Genomic DNA, 15,973 nt, shown 5'->3' with positions numbered 1-15,973 from the left:
AATTTAGATATTTAAATGACACTAATAGCTATTTTATACAAAATCTTTGTAACACGTAGTTTGTAGCTTCTCTTCCAAATTAAATTATGATACAATTGCCTTTATTTTCTTTCTCTAGTTTCCAAATAAGAACAAATAAGAAAATGATTGCACTATTCTTTTTTGTAGTAAGCAAAAGTAATGTTTTATATATATATATATATCGACTTACAATTGAAAAAAAAATCTGTTGTTAAGCGAGCTATTTGTTAAGTGAGTTTTCCTCACCTTTCTTGACACAGTTGTTAAAGTGAATATTGCAATTGTTAAATTAATAACATGGTTGTTAAGTGAATTTGGCTTCCCTATTTTTGCTTGTCAGAAACTCAGAAAAGGTGATCACATGACCAAGCGCAACCATCATAAATAAGTGTCAGTTGCCAAGTATCTGAATTTTGATCATGTGACTATGGGGATGCTGCAATGTGGGATGCTGCAATGCCATAAGTGTGAAAAACAGTTTTCAGTGCTGTTATAACTTTGAACAATCACTAAATGAACTGCTGTAAATTGAGGACTACCGGTATTACAGTGAATAATGGATTTTGTTTCCTTATCAAGGATGTAATACTAGACTAAGAGTCTTTAGCCACCTCAGCCTACAGTGGATTAGCTTCTACTCTAAGTTACTAAAGAAGGAATGGAATCAAATAAATATATGAACTTTACATACCATGTTTATACATAGGCATTCAACCCACATTTAAAAAATTGGGACTACCTTTTCTCATTATGCTAAGAAACCAATAATATCCAATGGGATATGTATCAAAGAACTCATCAAAATTTATAGGATGGTTGATCTTGTAATAACAAAATCATTATTAATCTGGCTAGCAATCTCTAAATCCCAGGAACTACAAATTAGGTATTAACTTAGACTTTGATGTGGATCAACAATGTAGACTTGGACAGGTTATCCAATTAACGCTCTAAAAGGTAATCTGGTTTATTGCAATTGAAAGTTCAGGTCATCCCTGATGATTATGCAATATTTACAAAATGCTCACTTATTATTTAGCACAAGTTAATATTTCACATTTTAATTTATTATATATTCTAAGTGTGAATGAATGAAAGAAATAGAATGAAACAGAAACACTTCAAATAAGATTTGAAGTATTATCACAAATTATCACAAGCCTCAAAATGGTAAATTAAAGGATGGGCTGCAGGGGAAAAAAACTAAAGAAAAGTTCCTGTACTTCCATAACCTTAAAATCAGGCAATTCTTTATATTAAAAAGTTACCTTGAGGTGTGATTTGAGTCACTGGTCTTTGTTGTATTTCCAGATTGTATACTGTTTGCTTCACTAGGAGGATCTTTCACGATATCTGACTTTGGCCTGAAGAAGAAAAGTTAACAATACATTATAAATATACTGGTATTCTGAGAATATCATTCCTGAAACTGGGATAATTGGTAACCTAAAGGTAAATCTTCATATGTATGTATGTATGTGTGTGTGTATCTCTGTATATACACATAAACACACATATACATCTACATATATACATACATATATACATATGTATGCGTGTGTGTATACATACACACAAAAACAGATACATCATTATATAATTAATGCAGGTTTTATGCCTTATTCATCTATGAAATCAATGAGAGTAGTTCAATAAAGTCATGTGGAGAAGAAAATAAAATAAAGTCATGCTAATGTTTTTAACAAGAACTGTATTTCTTTCTATTGTGGGAAAATTTAACATGGCATGTAACTATGAGGGCAGCATCCAGGAAAAAAAGCAGGTAAATTTGTAATTAAGTAATAGAGTTGACATAGGGAAGGAGAGAATTACTGTGGGATCACAATTTAGAAACCATTGCAAATTAGGATTAAGAATTCTTCAAAAAATATCAAGCTGTCTGGAATTTCAAGACTGGGAAAACAGATATGCACATGCATAAGAGTTACAGTTACAAATTAGTTTGTCAGCATAACTTTTAATGGGTGATCCAGAAACATACTTAGTCTTCTTGTTGGTATTCTTCTTTATAACACTTTGACTAACTTCTTTTTCTTTGTCTGTTTTTTTCTCTTCTTGCTTTTCCACCTTTTCTTTCTTCTCCTTTTTAGGAGGTGGTGGAGTAGCATATTGCTGAGCAACTTGTTGTGCTACAAGCTGAGAATTTATCCTAGGTTTCCTATAGGATGGGAGGAAATAGAAAAGGAATATTAATTGTCAGTGGCTTAATTAAAACAAATGGGCAACTGGTGAAAAAAATATCAATAAAAGAAGTGTTTTATCAAAGTAAGCAATGCTTAATTTTAATTAGCAAAAATGTAATGTCTAAAAATTTTAAACACTATATTCACCAAAATATTGAACATCCCTCATATTTAAAATAGAATTCTAGCCCATGCTTGTTTTGAAGAACACTCATACATTTCTCAAAAATATATGAATGGAATAATTTCATTTAAAATACGGAGATATGAAGATGTACTCTGTGGGCTAATTCAAACTCTGTACACCATGATGTTTTCAGTTATTTCATTATTTCATTACATGGACACAGCTATTTTGTTGAACAACCAAGAATAGATTAGTAATGTCTCATTTAACTATAATCAATCAGAATAAATCCTTCTTCCTTAAATTTAAAAGCTGAGAGTCTGTCAATCAGAGCAAAGTTAAGACAAACAATACATTCAGAGTGTCATAATTAGAAGTCATGTCTCTACCAGCCTCCAACTGGTACTGATTCTGAATGCTACTTTCTGTAATTTTCTATAATTATTATAATATAATGACACTTAAAGCTGAGAGCAACTAGAAAACTACAATTTGGAAAGCTTTTAAAGAATTTCTGCAAACAAAAGACATAACATTGGCCAGTCATCATCACTATAAGAAGTAAGCTGCTATGTGGCAGATAAATACCTATAATTCAAGAGTAAGAAAATGAAATTCATAAAGTCTTTGATTCAGGTCATGGTTTCTTTCTTGTCTACATTCTGATCACCAGATTTTTAAGGATATAACAGAACTGGAAATGTTAAGAAGTGTTCTATTAAAATAACTGGGCTCAAAAATCTTTCTTTCATGAAAATACTGTTTGGAAATTTTTAGTTTGGGAAAAGATTTGACAGCAGATATTACTGAAGTATATACAATCACACATGACTTCTTGAAGACTTGTAGTGAAGGAGAACTTGCCAAATCATGTAACAGCTTGTTCCCCTGGTTGGCAGTTTGTACAGGACGCTTCTCCTGATATCAACCCAGAAGTTCCTTCCTTTAGTTTTAACCCAATCCATTGCCCTCTGGAACAATAGGGAATAAGTTAATTTCCTCTCCTCTGTGACAGCTCTTCAGATATTTTAAGAGTATCAACTTTCACTTCTGTGGGCTAAAAATACTAGATCTTTTCATCATTCCTCAAAGAACTAGGTTTCAAACCTTTCACTATCTTATTAGTTTTCAGTTCCACTAGATATACCAGACCATGAAATCAACCCCACAGGATGTCTACAGCAACTTTTATTTGAGATTGGCTATAACAGAGTCTTGCAAGTTTAATTTTGCTATACTTTCAGCATTTTCTTTTTATAATTCAATGAATTAGAGAAATATCTGTCTGAGCTGCTTCCAAATATTATCTGGAAATTCTGGACTAAAAATAGCCCCACTGCCTTGCCAACAGTCAGCTTATCTCTGCAACATTATCCTTCTTAGTGTCTACATTAGTACTGCTCTGAATTTGCTCAATGTTATTGTGTGGTGACCACAATTGAACACACTATTTCAAACAGAATCTAACCAGGACAGGGTACAATGGAACAATTACTTTCTGTGATCTGGACCTTATGCCCTATTGCTATTATCTTGTTGCATCCCAAAATAATATTTGCCCTTTAACAACTGCATTAGACTACTGACTTGTTTAATTTGTGGCTTACAAGGGTACTCATATACTTTTCATAAAGATTAAGGTTCCCCTGTCCAGTTGTGTCAGACCTGGGGAGGGGGGCGGTGCTCATCTCCTGTTTCTTAGCCTGGGGAAACAGCATTGTCTAAAGACATTTCCGTGGTCATGTGGCCAGCATGACTATACACTGAGGTGCACAGAACTCATGTTTACTATCAAACCAGAATATATCTTGTAGAAGAGCTAGCTGATTGCTAACAGAAATCCCGATTCATATTCAAAAGAATTCCTTACACGGACAGGTTTTTGTAAAATGAAGCAAAGATTTATTAACCAACTACAGATAGTCTTCAACATACAACCAATCACTTAGTGAACATTTGAAGTTATGACAGGGCTACATGGAGTAGTACTTACAACCTGGAAGCAAACTTCCAATGATTGTTGCTTATGATATGATCACACTTTGAGCACTCAGCAACCAGGCAGCATTTATGGCCATTTTTAGCACCCCGTAGCCATATGATCATGTTTTATGATGGTTTTCTTAAAAAATTGCATTTGCTTCCAGTTTTTGGCAAAACTGCACCAATAGCAAACTATCAGTTTGCTTAATGAGTGCCACAAAAAGGTCATAAAACTGGGTTAGACATATGACCAATCCACTTTATGACCATGATGGAGAGACTCCATTACAGTGGGAACTCAAAGGCTATTTATAACTGTACAGACAGGTATTTGCAATTATTAACTGGGGGATAAAAATCAACCAATATTCAAAATGTTTTCTTCACATTTTCTACCTGTTATATAAACTGTACCGCCAACAGTCATTTCAAGGATAAAAGTTTTAAGAGTAAAAAGTTAGTAACAGCAGATGCCTGGCGGATCTGTTTCATGGAGAAGATGTCTTTCGAGCGAAAGTACTTTTCCTAAGGGATTGAAAGCAATGTGGGGAACAGATACAATCTACTTCAGGAGCCTGATATAAATCACTGTAGTATAATCTTTGCTTTTACTTTCAAACTACTTCATACTGATAGCAGTGTCCACAGCAACCTCATGGTTGTGAGGTTAACTACAACAAATAATTAATTACAATAAAGAACTGTGTATGTGAGAGCAGTAATTCAAAAACTCAGGCTTAGTCTATGGGTTATCTATTAACTTCCCAAGCAGAGCCCAGGTGTTGCCCACTCCACATTGATGTTATGCTGATGGCACCTGACTAATCATAAATTTAAATAAATATAGTTATTGTTTTAAATTGAATTCCTAACTAAGCAGAGGAAATGACACTTTTCACTTTTTAAGGTACTTTTTTAAATTCTTACTTTGCCTTAAATTGATGAGGTATTGTTGAGAAAACACATTTGTTCTCTTCTGATGCTTCCAAATACCTTCTTCAATCTATTGCCTATTCCACATTTCATTTAATTTCCCTCAATTAAATGGGCTTTTTATCCCATTATTTTAGAACAATCAGGATCTTTGTCTTGAATTAAATCACATTGGTAGAACAAAGTAACAACTTTATTTTCCTTCAGAAAAGCTAAACTGCTAATTGTTTCATATGCTGAGCAAATAAACATTTTGTGCTTTTATGCTACTCATCAATTATTACCAAAGACTTCATACTTCAAGTCAATAAAATACAGATGTCTTCAACAGAACTTCACAATTTGTGCAATTATAGGCTAAGAATTAGATATATATTGCAGTATTGTTGTATTTATATTCAAAATATCAGTCACAGTTTTAACTGAACGAATACAATTAAGAATGCTATCTGAATTAAAAGAAAGAAAATGTACATGACATAATATCATAAGCATGAAAGTACAAGATTTTTAAAAACTTTTATTGCTTCAATATACAAAAGAAAAAGTAACAGAAATTTGAAACAGAAAAAATGAAAACCTCTTTATATTTCTGTGTTTTAAAAAATATAGAACACTTTTTAATACATAATTAAACCATGGGGATTTTGGTTGTTGCAGAACTTTATTGCCCAATTAGGTAACATCACTAATGCTAGAAGGAAGTTGGGGTTTGCTCAGACAAACAATCAAACAGCAAACATGAAATGAAAAATGAAAAAACAGGTAAAGGTGCATCTAAAGTAGTGGCATCAACATGGATTGTGCAACTAGGCAATAAGCCCATCCCTTTTAACACGTCACATACATTGCACAGATATGAAATGGGTGGTTGTCTTAGTCATGCATGCTATTCTATAGCTTGTGTTTTTCACTGTAGATGCCTTGATAAAGTGACAAGTGTGTGAGATGATCTTTAGAAGTCTATATGTTACCTATTTTAAATTTCCAACAAAGAAAAAATGACTACAAACTCTTTTTTAAATATTCTCTTGTATGCCCAATAAATTGGGGGGGGGGGACACTTTTAGTTGAGCAAGCTTCATCTTCATAAAAAAATCATACAATGTAGGCATCTGCAGAATGTTATATGAATACCTAGAAGGATATGAATGCATGTCATACATAAGAGGGATGGGGGGGCTCGTATCATGATGCTGCTCTTATGCTATTCAATGTGGGATATTGTAATTTTTTAATTCACAGGTTTTGCAAATAACTAATATATATCTTAACAAATATAAGCCACTTACGAGTCAAATCACCTGTAGGTGACATGGGCGGCTTATAGGTTTAGTAAATAAATAATACTTTGCTTTATTAAAAATACACTATAGTTGGAAAAATTCAAATCTCATTTTAAAACTAAAATAATTTAGACACCTGGCCCAAACTGTAAAACCAAGATATATTTTAATGAATACACTGCCCTATTGCAATTTTAGGCAATCTAAATTCCTCTTGTAATAACTAAATGCTTGGCAATTAGACTGATCTAATATTTTAATATGTCAATCTGCCTTTGACTACAATCAATCAGAAAGGTTTACTGCAATTTTCAAATATGAAATTATCCCAAGGTGTAACTCATATTAATAATAAATGAAATTATACTTTCATCCTAATAGCTCCAAATATCATATGCAGCCTTTTTTGAAGTAAATTCAAGAGAACTACTAGTAAAACTGAAACCATGCTCCTACCATTATGTCTTAAGCAGTAATTAAAGATGTGGAAACGCTAGAAAGAGTGCAGAGAAGAACAACAAAGATGATTAGGGGACTGGAGGCTAAAACATATGAAGAATGGTTGCAGGAACTGGGTATGTCTAGTTTAATAGAAAGAAGGACTAGGGGAGATATGATAGCAATGTTCCAATATCTCAGGGGTTGCCATAAAGAAGAGGGAGTCAAACTATTCTCCAAGGCACCTGAGGGTAGAACAAGAAGCAATGGGTGGAAACTAATCAAGGACAGAAGCAACTTAGAACTGAGCAGAAATTTCCTGACAGAACAATTAATCAGTGGAACAGCTTGCATCCAGAAGTTGTGAATGCCCCAACACTGTAAGTTTTTAAGAAGATGTTGGATAGCCATTTGTCTGAAACGGTATAGGGTTTCCTGCCTAGGCAGGGGGTTGGACTAGAAGACCTCCAAGGTCCCTTCCAACTCTGCTATTGTATTATTGTAATTCTTCTCCTAGTGATTTATTACTTGGTTTCTTGTGTTCAATAAAGAATTGAAGTCAAAATACACGTTAGTGATAAAAGGTGCCATCCGCCAAGCAGTGCCAACGAGTGGCGCCTAGGAGTAGAGCCTTCTCTGTGATGGGCCCAACCCTCTGGAATGACCTCCCCCCCGATATTAGAACTATTAACGACCTCCGCTCCTTCCGACAGAAGCTTAAGACCCACCTGTTCCAATTAGCTGGCTTAGCCGATTTATAGCTCCATCTTTCACCTCCTGGCAAACATCTTATTGTGGAATTTTTAAGGGAATTTTAATCTTTTGTATTTTAATTAAATATGGTACAGTATATTTTCTACCTCCTCCATCTATGTCTATGTTTATGTATATGTATTCTATTTTGATATTTATATGGTTTTTAATAATGACTGTACACCGCCCCGAGTCCTGTTTAGGAAAGGGCGCGGTTTATAAATAAAAGTTTGATTTGATTGATTGATTGAAAACTGAAAGTGAGAAAGTTACAGAATTTGGAAGAAGAAAGCCTAGAGTGTACTTTATCACATTTTTAAAAAAATAGCAAGCTGCTAAAAATAACTTACAGATATTATCATATGAATCCTTTAAGTCAATACATCAATCTGGAAATGATATTCATTTTAATATTTACTTTTCCTCGTAAAGCTGATAGGATTTTTAAATATCAGTTTATGTTAATTTTTATCTGAAAAAGTTGATATATTTCCACCCCAAAATAAAAAAAGTTTCCTTGGTGTCATTTTTCCAACTTATTTAAACTTTTACTACTACTATTGCAGTCGTGTTGGGAGCTTCTCTTTAGCCCTTATAAAAGTTACATAATTCTGGTGTAAATCATCTTATATGCATGCTTATAAGTTCCTTAACATTTTTGTTCCAAAATCATTTTTTCTGAAATTATTTCTGTACATGATATTAGAATACTTTCTGGAACTGCTCTGTTTCAAGCTTAAAAATTCAACTTAAAAGATAAAGAGTTATAAGAGCTACAGGATTGTGTATTCATGATCTTACAGGTTCTGGAGTTTTGTTTAAAAAATCTTTAGCCAAAGAATTCCCATTTACAAATTAGAATATGGTACCTACAGTTTCTTCAACAGTATGACCCTGTATTCTAAGAGGCTATGAAGGACCTAGAGTGGCCAGGAAGAAAGTTTGAAGCAGGAAGGAGGGGTGTGGGTTCAGGGATAGTAGCATCTTGTCTTATTTATCATTTCTCTAAATTAACTCCCATGGCTATGGGTTAAGTGGTGAATAGCTGTTTCTGAGCCGTCTGGCTTCTCTCCATGAATTCACAGCTGCTTTAATACAGCCAATCTTGCATGTGCACAGCAGGCTCTGACAGCAGCCTGCCAAGCTTCTTCCCTCTGCTCCCTCAGCATTCATCACAGTCATCACAACACAGGCAACCCTGCCCAAACTACCACCGACACAAACACTGCCAGTTCTCTGCAACAGTACAGGAAGTGACTGTTTGAGATCTAGGGCAGTATAAGCATAAAAAACAAGAAAGAAAAGAAAAAACCAGAATATTGCCATCTAGAACAAGACGTAACAAGATGATATCTGTTAAAGAAGGCACTTCTCTTACTTAACTTTTTGTTCCTCAAATTCATTATTCTGACGAACAGTACTTTGAATGTCTTTCTCATAGAAATGCTTACTGATGGCGGAGTTGTCAGAAGCTTCAAGTCAGTCTTGACAATTAGTATCTGCCTAGACTAATGCTTGCAGTTTTCTTGGCAAGATTTTCAGTGGTTTGCCACTGCTTTCTTCCTGGAGTAACTGGCCCAAAGTCACCCAGCTCGATTTGAACCTAAGGCAGATGTTTTCCACTTTTTAGAGCTTGTGCCTTAAATCACTATACCAAACTCACTTAATAAATAAATAATAGGAACATAAGAGAACCCTGCACAAGTAACTTTTGAAGGTCTATATTAAGAAGGCAGTAAGGGATTATGGTTCAATTGGTACATACTCTTAATTTGAACTGCAATAAAAATATTTTATTTCAGTGTTGCCAAAGGTTAGGTGAGCAGGGGAAAGAATGGCCCAGAATGCATATGGACCAGTCTTAGCCTTTATTAGTCTAACTGTTTAAGCAAAAACCATAACTTGGACAAAATCTTCATGAATCCATATCCTAAACTGCCTTCCTTTTATAACTTATCCCTTTTAAAACATGTACCTGGAATATATGTGATCATGTCTTCTAAACAACTAACTAATCAGATTCATTCTTCATTTTTATAAGAAAAATTTAAGGTTCAAAATGACTGCTTTAAGCTTAATGTTATATTCAGAGTCAGTCACATATACTTTAAAAGTGCACTGGTTGCTACCCACCCCCAAACATTTCCATGTATACATTTGAACTTTTTCCACCAGGGTCATATTGCCATTTCTATTCTTACACACCTGGCCCTAAGGCCCATTTTCTCCAAGTAAAGCAGTGCTTCTCAATTATTTTCTGTCATGCCCCCCTTAGGAAGAAGAAAACATTTCGCGCCCCCCGCGCGACTGTAAATAGTATCATTTGTCTATAAAATTGTTATAAGTACACCTCTGCATAACACTGTATCCTTATTAACTTATAAGAGAATAAAAAAAGAAAAATGTGGATCAATTTACAACAAAGAATAGCTTTATTAACTGTAGCAGAAAAGATTTAAAGGAGCACAGCTAGAACATATACATACATATATTTATATATAGAGTATCACAGAAGTGAGTACACCCCTTAACATTTTGTAAATATTTAAGTATACTTAAATATTTACAAAATGTTAAGGGGTGTACTCACTTCTGTGATAACACTGAAGAAATGACACTTGTATGTGCATGTATACACACACAAACACACACATATTTCCTGCACGCAGTGATTTCTAGAAACAACACCTGCTCGTCTCAGTGGGAAAGACCCACGCATCCCAGATGCGAAGACTGTCCAAGTGGTCTCTCCCTCTGTCTCTCTCTCTCTCCCTCATCTCTCTCCCTCTCTCTCTCTCTCTCTCTGCCTTTCTCTTTCTGTCTCTCCTTCTATTTCTGTCTGTCTTTCTGTTTCCCTCTCTCTTTCTCTGTCTCTCTCTCACTCTCTCTGTCTCTTTCTGTCTCTCTGTGTCTCACTCTCTTTCTCCTTCTGTCTCTCTCTCTCTCTGTCTATCTCTTTCTGTCTCACTTCTCCCTCCCCCCCCTCACTAGCTCTCTCTTTCTCTATCATCTTCTGAAGGTGGGGGGGGGGTGAAAAGGGGCCCATTTTTTGTGCCTCCTGGGGCTTTTGCTTCCGCTTCCCCTTGCGGCCAGTTGCAGGACGTGGATCCCGCTCGGAGAAGGCGGAGCGGCAGCTCCTCCCTCAGCCAGGAGCCAGCGGGGGCTGGTCGGACAGGCAACCTTGGTGGGAAACTCCAGTCCGCCGCCGTTGCCGCCGCCGCTGCAGCCGCCGTTGCCGCCGCCGCTGCAGCCGCCGCCGCTGCACCCAGATGGAAAGGGAGCCTTTGCGCCCCCCTTTACGGAGCCTTGCGCCCCCCCTGGGGGGCGCGCCCCACTATTTGAGAACCACTGAAGTAAAGTATGACATCCATTTTATCTTTTAGTAAAGAAGTTTGCTTAATGACCCTAATTTTAGTTTGCTTAACAATCCTAATTGACACTGGAATTTCTGTCATTAAGCAAAATAATTGTCAGGCAAAACCTAACATGACCTCACTGTTTAGGGCAGTTTTGGTAGTCCTGGTTGCTGTCATTAGGCCAGGATCAACCATCCTTAGTCAAGGACCCTATACTTCCTTTAATGCCTCCACCTATCTGCCCTATTACATAAAGGTGTTTAAATGCCCTTCCAACATCAGTCATGGAGGGCAACCATAGAAATTCTACATCTTCCTCTTTATGGTCAACTCTTTATGACTATTTAATCTCTCCCTTATATTCCTGTTATGAAGAATGATTTCTGAATGCTCAAAGTTATTTTATTTAAAATGTTTACACTCTGCTAAAAGTCCATCTCTCTCTCTAAATATAGCAAAGTTTTTTTCTACTGTTTGCAAATTATGACAAGGCCTAACAAACTGATATCCAAATAAATGCTTGTGCTTCAGACATTGGATTTTTTTTACTTTTTTCTGTTATATTACATGTTTTTTTAAAGCATAATGTATAACATAACCCATATAAAAACGAAAATCCTTCATTTCATTATAACAAGCAGCACAAAGTTGTTCTCCATTTCTGTTTATCTTCTAATTACAAAGCTAAAGAACTTTACATATTTACCTACTATTATTCATTTGCCAACATTTACTGAAGTTCCTGTAACATAGTTTGATTTTCATCTTCCCAATAATATGTACACTCTAAAGCAAACCCAATTTGGGGGAAAGAAACCAAGTTGAAGTGTCCCTATATAGTTCTTCTGCCATGCTACAACAACAACTGTAAATCATGTTAATTATCCTATAAATTGTAGTTTTCCGTTTAAAAAGCCATGAAAGCCATCTTGGTGAGCTTGAACCAGTCACTCTCTCTCAACCCAATTGGCTGAGAGAGAGTGACTGGTTCAAGCTTGTTGTTTTTTGTGTCTGGAAATTAGAAGGAGGAAGTATATTGGATATGTCAGGTATATCACTACCTAGTTATTTGTAAAAAGAATAAAAGTGGGATATAATAATAAATAAAATAAGATAACACCATAGAATAAAATAGCCTAGGCCAGAGCAGCATTGAAGCCTGATCCAGCCTGGGCTCATCAGAATAAGTCTCTCCTCCCCCCACCCCAGCTTCCTTCCCTTTGACAAGCAGTTTGCAAAGTCCCTGTTTTGCAAGCCGCTTTTCAAAGAGAACGAAGCGGCGGGGGAGGCCTTCTTCAGAGGAGCCCAGGCCGAAGCAGCATTGAAGCCCGATCCAGCCTGGGCTTGTCTGAAGAAGTAACCCCCCGCTTCCTTCTCTTTGAGAAGCACCCCGTTTTGCAAGCCACTTGTCAAAGAGAAGGAAGCACAGGCTTCTTCCAACCACCGAGTCCTCCGCTCCTATTCGTTCCTCGGTTGTTGGAAGAAGCCCACACTTCTCTTTGACAGTCGTCTCGTTTGCAATGGGGTGGGGAGAAATCCATGGGTTAGACGGGGGAGAAGGCCGAGCTTCTGCTAGGGATGGCCTTTCCTCCCTCTAATGCATGTATTTCTCCCACCACCCCATTGCAAATGAGGCGGCTAACAAAGAGAAGGAAGCGCAGGCTTCTTCCAATCGCCAAGTCCTCCACGCCGGCAAGTGGGTGGGCGAGGGAAGCATGGTACGGACAGGCGGGGAGAGAGGGAGGGAGGGAGGGGGAGAGAGAGAGAGGCGACTGGGTGGAGCGAGCAGGGGCAGGCCAGGGGAGAGACTGTATCGGTACGGGCCCTCCAGCTCGGTCCTCAAACGTACGCCTGATTTCTGCTAACAGTACGGGCGGACCAGTGTAGACCGGTAAAAACCCACCACTGCTACCTATTCAGAAAACATGGGATATCCTAAGCTCCGTATATGTTAAAAATTTTTTAAACATTTCTAACAAAAGACTTAACAGTATTGCATCTTCTTAAAGAGAATGTTGAAAGTATAAGAAGTCATTGTTCCTGGCTCCACCTGGAAATTTAATTTTTCAGAACCAATCTACTATCTACAATGCCCACTATTCTTCTGAAATATGTTAATTCTCCCAAACTCTTTTCTTCTTTTTAGTGTCATTTTTTCAGAAACTGTGTAGAATGAACTTACGTTTCCCTGGAACAAATATCCATTATTTTACCTGCATGTTGTTATATTGTAGTTGGAAAGAAAATAAGAGAAGACGCTGATATTCCTCTCTTTCTTCCATCATCCATTTCTTGGTCTGCTTTCAAATTTTTAACAGTCATTGTTTCTTTTCCCATCTTTAAAAAGCCGAAGTAAAGCAGACTGAAGCTGAATCTTTGTTTACTTCTTTTTTAAAAAGGGATTTAATAATTAAATTCTTGTGTACCCTGTTTCCCTGAAAATAAGACCTCACCAGATAATAAGCCCAATCAGGCTTTTGAGCGCATGTGGTAAAATAAGCCCTCCCTAAAAATATTGTAACACAGCAGCAGCAATGAGGTGATCACACTCACCACCTCCTGCACCTCAAAAATAATAAGGCCTCCCTGAAAATAAGGCCAAGTGTTTATTTCAGGGGGTCAAAAGAAAATAAAACCCTGTCTTATTTTCGGGGATACACAGTAGTTATTTTTCAGTAAAATATTTAATAAACTGATAATTTGGTAAAATTAATAAGTTTCTAGATAAAGAAACAGGATATGTTTCCTATATAAACATAGCTGGATCAATCATAGCCATTCATCTTACATATGGTTGAAAATAAAAAAGCAACCCCCAGTGTAGTTTTGAATTTCTCCCTTGCCATCTTCAACCACTGTACTCTAAACAAATTTAGAAATGTGCAATTTAAGCACCTGAGGTAATTTTATGGGACTTAAATGAAACATTTAAGGAAAAATGTTGAACACAAAATGTTATTGGCTGGTCAAAAAGAAACTTCTGTCCTATAACATCAAGTGAAGCTCTTCCTGCTGATATAAAGCCAAAACTAAGTCACTGGGGAAAAGTGGGAAATGGATGCATGTCAGACCAGCTGAAAGGTGTGCCACAATATAATACATTCAAAAATCTGATTTGTGCATACTTGTAATCACATGCATGTAACAGATGATACAATGGAATAAATAGAAGTGCAGCTCTTGAATGTTATAAGAATAGTGTCTGGATGCTGCTCTGGAGCATTTCAAGTAAAGTAAGCAGGAAAGAGGAAAAGGAGAAAAAAATCAGAAAAAAGTTAGAAAATCCCACACACGTTCACTAAGAGTAAGGAGGTGGGGTGAAATTATTTTAAAGCTGGTAGTATATTATTACTAAGAGCTAAATAAAATGGTGCAACATATAAATAGAATAAATTTGATCAGTTATTGTTCAAAAATGAATATAATGATATACAACAATAATCTCCCTTCAGCTTTAGAAACACATTGGATTAAACTTTGAAAGTCCTTTCAAAATTCAATTCATTAACTATTGCTAGTTTTATAGGGATATAATGATAAAATAATGTTTTATTGTTTAAAGCCATTCAACTAAATTTGTATTTAGTTGAATGGCTTTACTCTCTATGTATATGTATAGGTTGTGTGTATCAAACTGATTTAATCATTACATACTGCATCCACTACATTCCACTACTGACCAGTAGCAATAGTGTTTTATTGATTAGTTATAAGCCCATGTCATAATACAAGAGGTTAACAAAACCAACCACAAGACAATAACTCAAAGCAAATATTCAGCTTACAAAGTATATTCTTATCAGCCTTACAATTTACGCTAATTAGATCTATTTATGTGGCTCTCAACTGTAATGTTTTATTCAAAAATGAGGCTGTTTTATATATGATGCTTGAGTTTTGACACACATAAATTGTTCTGAGATGTGGGTCCCCATGAGCCATTCATCTTCTATATGGTTCAAGATAAGGATCTCTTTCTGTGCTCTATCACTGGCACTTAAATGATACATTCTATGTTCTCAATCTCTGGTTCACCAGAGATATATGTCTGTTCGTCTACTATTTTTTAACACTACCTAATTGCTAATATATCCCATGAGTAAACAACCTCCCCCCTAAAATCTTGGAAATTTTAGTAATGAAATAGTTTTTAAAAATTTTAAATTACATTTATAGTAATTCATCCATTTTAGGGTACCAGTCTTGCTGAGAGTATTAGTATCTTTTTGAGCTTCTAACTCAAGGTTTCTTTGAGCAACATTTTTGTAACCTGATCAGGTACTGTTAAAAAAGACACAGAAAGCTTACAACTCCTCTAATGTAATCTGTAGTCATTCTGAGCATATTTACCCTTATAAATTGTATAGCTTGTAAACTGTATTTTTAGAAGAGATCTAACAGCTTGTAGTGCTTGTCTATCTTCAACAGAGGACAAGCACAGAAATTAGTACTGAGACTGTATTGATTGTGCCTGATGATCTACTGTATGGTAGAGCTGGGATGGATGTAGTACAATTGTCTCAGTTTTTCTTGATTTCTCAGCAGCTTTTGATTCAATCTGATAATCTTCCTAGAGCCATGATAGCGAACCTATGGCATGCATGCCAGAGGTGGCATGCAGAGCCCTCTCTGCTGGCACACACACCGTCTCCCCAGGTCAGATCTCTGTGGCATTTCTTTTGTGAGCTTCTGTTTCCCTGCAAACAATGAAACAGAAGCTCATGAAAGCAAAAAATCTTACCTCTTGCTGTGCTGCCGATGTTGGGATGCCCCGCCTCCCGCTGGCCAGCTGCTCTTCGGATATCTGCTGAGCATGCATGCATGTCTGCACATGCACAAGTCCACATATGTGTGTGCGCATGTCCATGTTTG

General features: G+C 36.3%; 1 protein-coding gene across 1 annotated transcript in view; it reads right to left on the bottom strand.

The window, feature by feature from the left end:
* The window catches only part of RYBP (RING1 and YY1 binding protein), a 67,491-nt gene that overhangs the window by 8,784 nt on the left and 42,734 nt on the right, over positions 1-15,973 (bottom strand). The window contains exons 3-4 of the mRNA XM_081944809.1: positions 2,024-2,200; positions 1,290-1,385 (exon numbers count right to left, since the gene is read on the bottom strand). Of these exons, the coding sequence (XP_081800935.1) occupies positions 1,290-1,385; positions 2,024-2,200 (273 nt within the window). The remainder of the gene's footprint in view (positions 1-1,289; positions 1,386-2,023; positions 2,201-15,973) is intronic.

Source organism: Natrix helvetica, assembly GCF_964273705.1.
Source record: "Natrix helvetica genome assembly, chromosome: 1".
Taxonomy (NCBI): domain Eukaryota; kingdom Metazoa; phylum Chordata; class Lepidosauria; order Squamata; family Natricidae; genus Natrix; species Natrix helvetica.
This window is presented reverse-complemented; position numbering and strand designations above follow the sequence as displayed.